Source organism: Crocuta crocuta, unplaced genomic scaffold (assembly GCF_008692635.1).
Source record: "Crocuta crocuta isolate KB4526 unplaced genomic scaffold, BGI_CrCroc_1.0 scaffold331, whole genome shotgun sequence".
NCBI classification, from domain to species: Eukaryota; Metazoa; Chordata; class Mammalia; order Carnivora; family Hyaenidae; genus Crocuta; species Crocuta crocuta.
The window spans coordinates 3504121-3517563 of record NW_027531015.1 but is presented as its reverse complement, the minus strand read 5'-3'; the positions used below and the strand labels follow the sequence as shown (position 1 = coordinate 3517563).

The window sequence follows — 13443 nt, the reverse complement described above, 5'->3', positions numbered from 1 at the left end:
TAAGTGCTGGAGTTGTCTCAAAGAAAAGCACGCATGGGATGAACTGCAAGCTAGCTACCTGATCTATTTATGGAATACAATTTTTGCTTGAAAGAACAAGTGACAGGGAAACTATACATTTTTAGACCTGGATACGTGGCAGACATTTGGTCATTAGTGGATGAACAAAGGGAACCTGACACCTCAAGGAAAACAATAATATAAGTTGGCGATAGTAAAATTTGAGCTTTCAAGTAAAAATTCAACTTTTGAAAAACTTGTAAGCATTGGCAGGAAGTTGAAACTCCATATATATTTAAATATATTTTTGATAAGATTCTTACCATTTATACCAATAGTTTCCAAATGATCAATTCCTGATGTTTCTAGGTCATGCATAGCTATGAAAGAGCCACTAAAAACGCATGGTGGGAAAAGGTATTTTTATGTAACCAAGTATGAAAAGTTCACTAAGAGGGTTCCAGAGTCCACGCTGCAAGCAAGTTTTAAGAAACTGCCACTTGTGGAGTTCTGGTGTAGTATCAAAAGAAAATTGACAATCATCTGAAAATAACAACATATGTCCCCCTTATCCAACTCCATAGATCTGAGTGAGGATGAATTCTTTTCACATACTCTCATCAGAACAATCTAATGCAATAGAACGAATGAGAAGATTTGAGAATCCAGCTGTGTTCTCTTGAGCCAGATATTAAAAGAATTTGTGAAAATATAAAATAATGTCTCTTTTTTCATGATCTTTTTAAGTTTGGAAAATATTTTTAATAAAATAAAAATATGAGTTTAACCTGATTTTTAAACAAACTAATAAATATTAATTTTTTTTCTCAGGCTTAATGTTCAAAATGACAAATATCAACAGATAAGACACACCTAAACAAAAGCCCTATAATGTCTTTGACAATTTCTAAGAGAATAAAGGGGTCCTGAGACCAAAAAACTTGAGAACTCTGAGCTGGACACATATATAGTATGCCCTTCCATTTAAACCTTAAGTTCCATGTGAGACCACCCATTAAGGTTCCCTTTCCTCTTTGAGTTTTCTAACAATTCTCAATTCACTGTAGAACAGGGATGCTTGATGTGTCCTTATGTTCTCAGTTCAATTCATGATCAAAATCAAGTTTACTAACTTCCTCCATTTCCCCAGTTTCTTTCTGTCAGGTTATTTCTGAAGCATAAGAAACCATGTTCTGGTCTTAACTCTTCTTGATCTCATTTAACAAACATGTACTGAGCACCTACTATACCTCAGGTATATACTAGACTCTGAGATAACAAAAATCAATGAAACAAAACCTCTGACTTTGCTGAGGACCAACCAAGTCCCTAAGTTGCGTGTTTCCATACCATATGTATTGAAAAAGGAATGTTTATTAAAGTACTACATCCCTATTTTTTGTTGATATTAGAAAAACAGTACAAATTTTATATTAGTTGCTCTAACATAATCAAGACTTTTCTAAGAATACTAAGACCCAAAAGTATAATAAACCTTGATCTGCGACTCAGAAGCCATTCTTGAAAGATTCCTACTCATACCAAAGTTTTAGATATCAAAAGTAGGGTAAGTGAAGGTATACAACTGGAAAGATCTCTGGAATGAACAATATCGGAGCCAAAGTCCCTAACCTCTCTCCACAATTGTCAGAGATTAAAAAAGAATGCAGATTAAATCATTTCTCTTTTACCCACTGACCCTCTGCTTGCCAGTGGAATGTGATCAGCCATGACTCTAGCCAGAAACCTGAGTAAGTAACCCAGACTCCTATCAGTGCACCTGAATTTTTTTTTAATGTATTCAAGCAAAGTTTGCACTTGAAAACAAACAACTGAAAAATCATCTCTGATAACCAGAGGTAACTTATAACTTATTTTTGCACAATCATAGGAAATTAATTGACCAGAAGGAAAAAAGAACTTTATTGTATATACTTGAATGATACAACCAATAATAATATGAAATTCTAGCTTCCAACTACTGCTTTCAATATTCTTTGGAGAAACACATTTGCTTTTAATTATAGGAGTGGTTGGAGCTTTGGAAACTCAAACTTGGTTTACAATTTCAGCACTTTAGTTCACAGAAAATACACTGACAATTTTTTTTCTTCTAAAAAATCACCATAATGAGTTATCCTCAGATTTTTTAAATAAATAGGGTGCAGTAAATATGTATATATTTTTATATTGGTGTTATTTGATATTTAAAAAGCAACAGACATACTATTTCCTATTACTAGCAAAATGACTAATAATTATTACTTTTTAATTCTCATGCCTATTGCAGAGACAACACTATTTAATAAACTTAACCTAACCCAATCTTTGCATATTTAATGAGCAAATAACAAGACAAATCTAATGGTACCAGTGAGCATTTATTTTCATTCTCCATGTTGTTCTATTAAACTGTAATGCACTGAAGCAAACAACAACTAGTAACATAATTTGTTTTATAGTTTGATAAGTTAAAGTCTAAAATGACTTAATTGCCCATCTTGAATAAATATTTCAGTTTTCAAACTACTTAAATCTCTTTACCTAATAAGTAATATCAGAGAATGAAGGTAGAAATAGAGGGTGAGTTAATGTGAGGGATGACCTGAAATCAATATAAAATTACATGTAAATCATGGCCTAAGTTGAACCAAATAGCTCACCATGTAAGACACATGTTAAGATCTTTAAAAAGCTAATTAGGTAAAAAGAGGACATTTGGGTTAGAAGTCCCTTCAGGGCTACGTATATAAGATAAAACTGAATTGCACTTAGAATTATATCTCTAAGAATTATATCTCTATTAAGAATTATATCTCTAATTATATTTCCAATATCCTCTAGGCCATGAACGCTGCTCTATGTGCAGAATAGATACAGCTAGCTGTTTAAAAAAAAAAGTCACAAGGGATTAAAAAGATAATAATAAAAGAACATCTTAAATGAAGAAAACCCTTCACCTTCTCCCTCCCCCCCAAAAAAAGAAAGCAAGGAAACAAATACGTAAGCCTCAATTTCACTAGTATGTTGTGTCTGGGTTACTGCCAAGTATCACAAACCACACTTGATATTTTGTGTTTTTGGCTGCGTGACATTAGAATGTCTTCGAGGGGAGTGGAGAAAGAGAAGAAACGTAGAAAACAGCAAACAAGAGCTTTCCAGAGGATAGTTGTGTGATTTCTAGTTGCTTATCAAAACAACTTTGGAACTAGTTTAGATTAAAATACATAGAGGTAGTAGCCTAAAACACACTCCAGGAAGGCCAAGCTTAGAATTGCTTTGGCATATGCCAGAAACCCTAACTTCTTACCCATCAGCAGACAGAACCGCGTGTGTCTATACCATAGCGCTGAACACAGATTTGTATCAAGAAGCACCTTCTAATCTCTGATAAGTCACAGCACATTACACGCTTTCATTCAAGAGGGAAGAGAAAGGATTACCCTAAGTCAGAAGATAGTGCCTCCACTGTAAAAGCAGATGAAATCAGGAATCTCCCCAAACTTGGCTCAGCACATGAAAATTAGTCACTGTCTATAAAGAAGCTGCCAAGACTGCTGAGGATGTGAAAGTTAATACTGTCCTGATGTAAACTGCCCGTCTGTACTGTGTTTGCATTACCACCCCTCCCAAAACCTATGCTTACAATGCTGATTTCTATCAAACTTCTTCATTTTGGAATAGAAATTTAATCCTGAGATTGCTCATTCTCTATTAGATTTCCTCACTGAGAGGTGTCTCATTAGTGCACTGATTTAACTTAGATGAATGGATTTTTTTTCACTTCTGAAACGGCTAGATTTCTCCCTAGCCTTATACATATGATTGCTAAGAGGTAAAGTATGAAATAAAAACTGTTAACTTTTTGGTTTTGACCAGGATTAAAGCTAAATTTCATGTGATTCTTGTTAGTTTTTGTGACAGAACATTTTATATGCTCCTGCCAGTAATATTAGTGAAGGTACATTATATGAAGGTAATATTAATGACAGAACATTTTATATGCTCCTGCCAGCAATCAACAATGAAGGTAAATAATTATAGAAAATAAACAGAAAGAGAACGATCTTTCTAAAAAACACATCAACAAATAGTTCATAAATGACTACAAAATCATTACCTCTGCTCTCTGAGTTCTGGGAAAAGCAGTTGACTTTTCTATGGCATAAACATCCACCAGGTAAAGGCATGCTCCTTGCTCCCGGTCCAGAATGGCTGCAGTCTGAATTATGCCAGTTTGTCGTCCAATAGTAAAAAGACGTCCAACAGTTTTTTCTTCACAACGAACTGAAACAATATAATACTCCACTGGGGCCTCAGACCCTCTAGGGCTAGCTGCTTCTATTGATATTACATTGGTACCAATGGGTTCACCTTCCTTCAGAATAGTTATATATTTAGGTTGAGTAAAAACAGGTCCATCAAGGCCCTGAAGAATGATGGTCAATTCAGTGGTTGATTTCCTCCTTTCAGGGCCAAGGTCTGTTGCTGAAACTATGAGATTATAGATCAGCTGTGAAGGCACCAGGGCTGAAGCCACTCTCAAGTCTCCACTATAACGATCCACGATGAAGGTGTCTGTGTCCCCATTGATGATCTCATATTCCACTTCTCCATTAGCCCCTTCATCTGGGTCCGCAGCCATTATTGTTGTCAGGACAGAACCAATCACAGCGGAAGGGTCTGCAGCAAGGGCATTTTGTGATATAAACATTGGGACGTTGTCATTGAGATCTGTGACCAAAATGGTGACGTTTTTCAAAGCATACCGTCTAGTTTCTATAGGCACAGCTTGATCATTGGCTTTCACAGTTAACTCAAAGAGATTAGCAAATTCCCGATCTATTTCAGCATTAGTATATATAGTGCCTTTGACTTCATCTATGCCGAAGTGGTTGCCCCTGGGCATCTGTTGAATGATTGTATAGGATAGTTGCCCATTAATGTCGGCATCAGGGTCATGTGCAGTCACTGAAATGACAGACGTTCCAATGGGAATGTTCTCAACAATAGACTTGAAAATATCCCCGGGAGGAAAGCTGGGAGGATTGTCATTAAAGTCCCTCACATGTATAACCACTGACATGGTAGATGAACGAGGAGGCCTTCCTTGGTCTTTTGCTGTTATATTTAATTTGTACAAAGACTGTGTTTCAAAGTCCAATTTTTTGGCAAGAAAAATACTCCCAGTGTTTGGGCTAATGCTAAAAGTTCCATGGTTGTTAGTTCCAGTAATACTATAATGTAAATCAGCATTGTCACCTGAATCTGAATCGGTTGCAGTAACAGAGGACACGAGTTCACCAATTCTCATGTTTTCCAAAACATCAACAAGTAGTGTTGATTTAGGGAAAGAAGGGGTATTGTCATTTTCATCTAAAACATCAATATTTAAGGTACAGGTTGAATTGAGGGAGATTGCACCTGAATCCACTGCTTGAATTACAAGGGAATAGGCAGGTGTTGCTTCGTAGTCTAATTTGCCAATTAGTGTCACCTGACCAGAGGTACTGTCTATAGCAAATTGTCTTTCTTCATTCCCTTTCATTACAGAGTAATGAATGAGTCCATTATTACCTTCATCAACATCTGAGGCAGATACTCTTAAAACTTGTGTCAGGTTGGCTGCTGACTCTGATATTGTAGCTTGGTAAAAGTCTTTTAAAAATTTGGGAGCGTTATCATTTATATCCTTCATGTAAACATGTACTGTAGCCTGATCCTTGAGAGGCTGAGGGAGCCCCTGATCTGTTGCAATGACTGTAAAGCTAAACACTGCAGTCCCTCTCTGCCTCATGAGAGACTCCCTGTCAAACTGACGAGTATTGGTAATTTCCCCACTAATAGCATGCAACTCAAAATCTGGCTGCACCATTTCAAAAGAATACCTTACTTCTCCATTTGGCCCAAAGTCTTTATCTATAGCATTTACTTTGCCCACAAATGACCCGGCTCTCTGTTCCTCTTCAAAATAAAATGTGTAATTGGTACTGTTAAAAAGAGGTCTGTTATCATTTACATCTTCTAAAATTACAGTAACATTCACAGTAGCACTAAGGGGTTCCACTGCTCTGTCAGAAGCAACAACCAGTAAAACATATCTGTCTTGAAGTTCACGGTCCAGTTCACTCTTTATATACAATTGACCATCTGGGAATATGCCAAAAGCATCCCCCGTATTTCCTTCAGCAATGCTGTATGCAATTTCACCATTTGCTCCTGAATCCTTATCAAAAGCTTGCACTTTAAAAAATCGAGAATTCACAGGTTCTGACTCAGAAAGGGTGACCTCATAAGAGAGTTGGTCAAACACGGGTGGGTTGTCATTTACATCATGCACGTAAACTGTTAAGATGAAGCTAGAAGACAGCTGTGGAACACCCATATCAGATGCCAAGATCTCTATTTGGTAGGAACCAGCATGGACATCCAGGGGCCCCAGCAGACTAATATTACCATTCTTTTCATTGATAGTAAACAGGTTCTTGGGGTTTTGCTTCAGGCTATAGAGTACCATGCCATTGACACCTTCATCAGGGTCCACAGCTTTGGCTTGGAAAATGCTGTGACCTGCCTGCCAATTCTCCACCACGTTTACACTCTCTACTGCCTGGAGGAAATGGGGAGAGTTGTCATTCAAATCCTTAACTGTTATATTAACCATAGTGTCTCCAGTCACTGTGCCCCCACTGGCCACTACTTTCAGCTGATAAAAGGATTGCTCTTCTCTGTCAATCACACTTGCTGTGGTAAGCTGCCCAGTGACCTGGTTGATAGCAAACATACCTTTTTGATCCCCAGTAGTAATGAGATAACTGATGTTGGAATTGAGATCCATGGTAGATGCAGACACACTACCCACATGATATCCCAGAGCCACATTCTCAAAGACCACGAAGCTGTAGGCAGCCTGGCTGAATACAGGTGGGTTGTCTTGAGTGTCCAATACAGTGATGGTTACTATTGCCTGGTTGGGAGACTGCAAATTGCCACCATCAGTAGCCACTATTTGCAACTGGTAAGCTGTTTTTTCTTCTCTGTCTAGGGCCATTCTTGTAGATATAACCCCACTCTGAGCATTAACTTGAAACCGAGACCTGTCTCCAGCTGATATACTATATTTGATAGTTCCATTGAGACCCAAGTCTGGGTCAGTGGCAGACACTGTAGTGATGTAACTTCCTCCAGGCTCATTCTCCTGAATATGAGCAAAGTACTGGACTGGGTAAAACACGGGGCTGTTGTCATTCATATCCAGGAGACTCACATTTATGCGAGCCATTGATGACTGGGGAGGGGAGCCCAGATCCGTGGCCAGGACCAATAGGGAGTAGGAAGCCTGCTCCTCTCTGTCCAAGGAGGCGATAGTGCTCAACCTCCCAGACACGGGATCCAGGCGGAAGGATCTCTGGTCAGTCTCGGCCTCTTGCAGGGAGAAGCGCACTGTCCCATTGTCACCCAGGTCCCCATCGGTTGCCTTGAGCACCAGTAGCTCTGTCCCTGTTGGGGCATTCTCAACCACAGACACATCATACCCTTCTGGCTGGCTAAATGCTGGCTTTTCATCATTCACATCCAGGAGAGTCACTACAAGCTGGGCATAGGAAAACTTGGGGTGAACCCCCTGGTCCCGAGCACTGATATTCAGCACAATCTGGGAAGCAAGTTCACGGTCCAAGCCCCCAGCAACCCCAGTGGTCACCAGGCCGCTATGCTCACTGATATGGAACCAACCTAGTCCGTTGCCAGAGACGATGCTGTAACGCAGATTAGCATTGAGACCAGAGTCTCCATCAGTGGCAGATACTCCACTCACATAGCTTCCCGGGGGCGCCTCCTCGCTCAGGTTCACTCGGTACACTTGCTGCGCAAAGACAGGAGGGTGGTCATTGATGTCATTTACGAAAATCACCAGGCTTGCCACAGAAGAACGCGCCTGGACCGCTGCGCCAGGGGGCGCCCCGTAGTTATCTGAGACAGAAACTGTTAGGTTGTAAGAAGGGATGCGCTCTCGGTCTAGGGCGCTGGCCACTTTGATGAGGCTCAGGTTGGGCACTTTGCTGCTCTGTACCTCAAAGTGGCGCTGCTCGTTGCCCCCTAGAATCTGCACAGAAATATTCCCGTTGGCCGCGGGCGAGTCTGCGTCCGTCACGGTGAGCAGAGCCACCACGGTGCCCACCTGAGCGTTCTCATCTACCGAGGCGTAGCGCGAGGTGGCAGGGAAGTAGCGGAATTTCACCACGGGGTCGTTGTCGTTGACGTCCAGCAGCTGAATGAGCGCCTCGGCACGCCCGGTGAGGGAAGGCACGCCTCGGTCCATAGCTTGCACGGTAAGCGAGTACTGGCGCCTGGCCTCGAAGTCCAGGGGCTCCCGCACCGTGATAAGCCCCGTTTCGGGGTCCATTTGGAAGGGAGTTCCCTCGTCCTGCAGCCGGTAGCGGATGTCCGCGTTGGTGCCCTCGTCCGCGTCCGCCGCCGCCACCTGGAGGACGCTGGAGCCCACGGCCGCGTCCTCAGGCACCCCCGCCTGGTAGTGGGAACTGCCAAACACTGGGGGGTTGTCGTTTATGTCTTGCACAGTCACGTTTACCTGGAGGTAGCCCCGCCGCTTCGGCTCGCCCTTGTCCTCCACTTCCACCAAGAGCTGGTACTGCGGGGTGGCCTCGCGGTCCAGCCCGCCCTTGGACACCAGATGCAGAAACGCACCCTCGCCGCTCGGGTTCAGGGTGATGTCCAGGCGGAAGCGCCCCGCCTCGTTGCCCCGGATGATGCGGTAAGAGCGATGGTCCACGCCGTTGGAGCCGATGTCCGAGTCGGTGGCCGTATCCAAGATGACTTGGCGCCCGCTGCTGCTGTCCTCCTTGAACGTGACCACGATGGAGGGGTCGGGGAAGACCGGCGCGTTGTCGTTGAGGTCCCGCACCAGCACGCGCACCTCGGTGGGGTAGGTGGGCGAGCTGGAGAGGACCACCAGATTGATCACGTCGCTGGGCAAGCTCTCGCGGTCGATGGTGGCGGTGGTGTAGAGGGCCCCGGTGCTACTGTTTATGGCAAACAGGGCGTGGCTTTCGCTGAGCCGGTAGGTGAAACCGGGGCGCGTCTGGATGGTGCCCACCAGCGTGCCAGGAGGTTGCTCCTCCAGCACCTGGAACACCTGGCGCTGCTCGGCCCCGCTGACCCGGGCCGGCCCGGGGAGCTGGGACAGTAGCCAAAGGAGCCTGAGGAGCTGAAAGACCGAGCGAGTGGGCAGCCGCAGCCACGGGCGCCCAGGAGCCCCGACTGCTGCCAAGTCCATGGTCCTGGCTCCCTGGAACGGTGTGATAAGGAAAAGGAAGAAATGAAGCTAAAAGAATACTAGCGGGGATTAAGTAGCCCCAGCAAGCGCTGCAGTCAATGGCTCTGAGTGCTCTGCTATTTCAAAGACCCTCCAGCCCAGCAGAAGCAAACCGCGTCGGAGAGAGGCTCCAGGTAGCCATGTGGACTTGCAGGACGGGCGACACGCCCGGACCAAGAGCGGCGAAGCATTCCGCGGGGCGCTCCAGGGCGCTGATGAATTCCCAGAAAAAGTTTCCCAAACGTCCTACATGGTCCCCCGCCTTTCACTTTGTTTTTGAATCCAGACAGTCTGAGCGCTTTCGCCCGGGTACGGATGTGGATCGGGAGGGGTTGCCTCTATTCAAGGTATATGAGGAATCATGGCAAACAATTGTCTTCAGAAACTTTAGAACTTACCCAGGGCGCAGAAACTGAAGAGGGAAGAACAAACGTCGGTAGCGGTAGCGATGGGTGGAAAGAACAATTGCGCACGGGGGAGGGGGCGGTGGGGCACCGGGAGATTATCGAATTCCTTGCCCCAAAGCTGGAGACGAGGGGTTTCCGGGAGTCCCCACTCCTCAACAGCAAGGCTGCAAGGCCCCTCCGACAGGGCTGCGCCCGTGGCCGCTTCGGCCCCCGCGCCTGCGTCTGCGCGCCGGCAGCGGAGACTGCGTTCNCCACTCATTATTTGTACATCCAAATCGAGCGTAGGTCCGTTCCCCTTTCTTCTGGGCCTCGCAGGGGTCCGGCAGGAACAGCGCGCGGCCCCCGGGTCCCCTCCCCTCACCATGCCAGGGGGATCGGTTCTCCGGCGGCCCCGGTCAGAAGCCCACTCTAGCGCGCCTCGCCCCTGCCCCCGTNCGCTGCGCGCACACACACACACGCACACACACACACGCACACACACACACGCACGCACGCAGCGACCGTCGCTGAAACACAAACAGAGGGGGAGGGCCGACCGCGAGCTGGAGCGGCGCTCCGAAACTTTGCTCGGCGCTCATTGATCCCGCACTTTAGCTCGCCCCGACGCCCCCTGGCTCGCGGTGCTGTCACCTACGGCCCCTCCCTCCCCCCAGCCCCATTGGGCCGGAGCGCCGGCAGCCCCGCCCGGCACTCCTACCGCGGGCGCTCTCCGGCTCTGGGGCCTCCGACTGGCTTCTCAGGATGCTAATCACTCCAGCCTCCCGGAGGACTGTAGGCGGTCGGGTGTGGGAGCCCGGCGAGTCGGAGGCGCTGAGAGGGGGGGATATTTTTTTTTTCCTTTCTTTTTGGTTAAATCTTGGCCGGCGTCAGAGCAATAACAGCAAAAAGCTGCCGCGGGATAGATGGGGGTGGGGTCAGCTTTGCAGATAAATAACTTTAGCGGCGGGGGCTGAGGGAAGACCGTTAGGTTGTTATGCTAGTAATAATTCAGGGGTAAGGGGGTCGAGAGAAATAAAAGAAAGGCGGGGGGTGAGGGTCTGTTAGAGCGGGGAGGAAGGATTAAGCAAAGCCTGTCTGGGAATGCACAGTGCAGATTTGCTTTAACCATTTCCTGCCTCCTCTCTGTCGATGGGAGGGAGAGAGCTGCTGTACAATGTGACCCCACAGAAGCCAAACCAAGACGTCCCCGTTTTTCCTCTGTCCACAGAACGAGCTCCCTGAAGTCCAGGGCGAGCCAAACCCTAACCTTGCACCCGCTGGCCCCCTCCCCTCCTTTCCAGGTGACGAGGGGGCACCAAGGCCTTCGTACCAATCGCACTTTGGACTTCCTATAGGAAAAGCCAAGGGAACTCAGTGTTTGTTTTGTTTCCCTTCCCAAATGGATCCCAGGTGCCAGTAGCTAAACCTTACAGTTTCAACAATAACAATGATAGCCCTTTGGAAAGATGGAGATCTTTTCCTGTTGCAAAGTTTGGAATTTTGATCTTTGTTGGAGTATTTTCCCCTTGACATTTTGTAACCAAAGGAATCCTGATGAACTTTTGTTTCCTTCCGTTTTTTTTTTCTTTCTTTTTGTCTGGGAAAAGGATAGATATGAAAAAATAGAAATAAAGAGAATGAAATCAAACTTTTCAGAATGTCCACGTGCCACATACACTGCACTCCGATTGATTCCTCTGCTATCTATTGTAGCTAATTTTTGTGGCAGCATGCCTTGCTTCATTAAAAAAGCAAAGTGACTGCTCACCAGGTGAGTATTCTTTCTCCTTTGAGGGAAACCATAGAGAAAATACGAATTTAAGCCAAGGAATGTAAATGTAGGGCATATGTCATATGTTTCTGCCACAGTGACCCCACCAAATTTAAAACTTTTCTGAGCCCTGACAGGATTCAGCTATGAGTAAATACTGCCCTCTGCTGTTCTGTCAGCCTGACGTCTTTAGTTGCCTGCTTTCTTGCTTAAAATTAAATGCAGAGACTAGAAAGATCTGGTTACAAGGCTAATTCCTCCTTTTTGCCTAGGGATAGTGGCAAAGAAAAAAAGATTTTTAGGAATCTCCTAATGCCTTTCCTTATTTAAGGTAAAAAAAAAAAAAAACCCAAGGTTAAGAGTAATAGAGCAGACAGAAAATTCAAGCCTTCTGATGTAGACAGAAGAAAACTATAAGACTCATATATGGAAATCTGAATAGTAACAATGCTTTCACAAATTCCTTTGTTTAGGTTAGAACATTAACTTTTGCATATTCCATTACTGTATATAATGAATTATACAGCATATATAATGAGTGAATTGGAAGCAAAGTTAAATTTCAAACTTTCTTTATTTTTAGGACTTAAAAACTTGTAAAACATTGGAAGGTTTCATTTTATTTTTTAATTTTATTTATTTATTTTGAGACAGAGAGAGAAAGAGAGAGAGAGAGCTCACGAGAGAGCACGTGCAGGCACTTAAGGGGCAGAAAAAGAGAGGGAGTGAGAGAATTTCAAGAAGGCTTTGTGCTGTCAGCATAGAGCCAGGTGCTGGGCTCCATCGCACAAACGATGAGATTGTGACCTGAGCTGAAACCAAGAGTCAAGAGTCAGATGCTTAACCAACTGAGCAACCCAGGTACCCTTGAAAGCTTTTATTTTGAAAGCAAGACATTTTTAAGCATTTTCTCAAACTCCTATCTCTGCCAACAAGTTACAATCTTAATAACATTATTTTGGTGTAATTTAGCCAACAAAGATTTGTAAATTAACTGAAGTGGAACTAAAACTTGTTTATCCTTTTTTAAATTTAAGTATATTTACATCCAGTGTTATATTAGTTTCAGGTGTACAATATAATGGATCCGCAGTTCTGTACATTCCTCAGTGTTCATCATGATAAGTGTACTCTTAATCCCCTTCACCTATTTCACCCATCCTTAACCCTCCTGCCTCCTGGTAACCATCAGTTTGTTTCTATAGGTAAGAGCCTATTTCATTGTCACTCTTTTTCTTTGAGAAATCAAAACATTTGACAAACCATGACTATGATGTACGATTTTAAAATAATATGAGGGGGGTTTGTTTCTTTGTTGTTGTTTTTGCTAGTGTATAATTCAGTAACTCAGGTAACAAAAGAAACATTTAGATATTTGTTGTAAGAGATCAGTTACTTTTATTTGTTTCCTTGTTTGTTTTGAAAATCTGTGGAGTAATCTTCATATTTAAAATCTATAGTATTAAAGTTGCATCATTTATAAATGGATTTAATTTGGGAGAACTGGTGAAAATCATTCACTTTGTGGAATGGTGTGTTCATTTTGCGTAATATATTGTTCTTAGTTTTAAAAAATGAGCTATGGTAAAATTAAATAATACACAAAATGTGTATATATTCGATACATAAAATAACTTTTTGAGCAATTTTGAAAGAGGAGTATCAAAAATGATTCATACTATGGTAGGGTTATTTGAATAGTGGAAGATTTCCATGATAATTACTTTAAAGTAACACATTGATTTATAGATAAAACCTATGCATAAAATTACAATCCATGTAAACAAAATTTAAGATATGATATACAGAAAGGTTTTACAGAAAGACAAGGGATGAAGCCTTTATTATATTTTATTTTTTTTCTCTTGGGTTTCAAAAATTGTGATAATACAATGCATGATAAAATGTAAAGATTTCCCCCCCCAAAAGTTAAGTTAAAGAAAATAAAGACA

The 13443-nt window shown here is 43.4% G+C and overlaps 1 protein-coding gene across 1 annotated transcript in view; it reads right to left on the bottom strand.

The window, feature by feature from the left end:
- FAT4 (FAT atypical cadherin 4) overlaps positions 1–9295 on the bottom strand; it is a 176446-nt gene extending 167151 nt beyond the window's left edge. The window contains exon 1 of the mRNA XM_077770904.1: positions 4121–9295. Within this exon, the coding sequence (XP_077627030.1) occupies positions 4121–9295 (5175 nt within the window). The remainder of the gene's footprint in view (positions 1–4120) is intronic.
- Positions 9296–13443: the final 4148 nt, after the last annotated feature.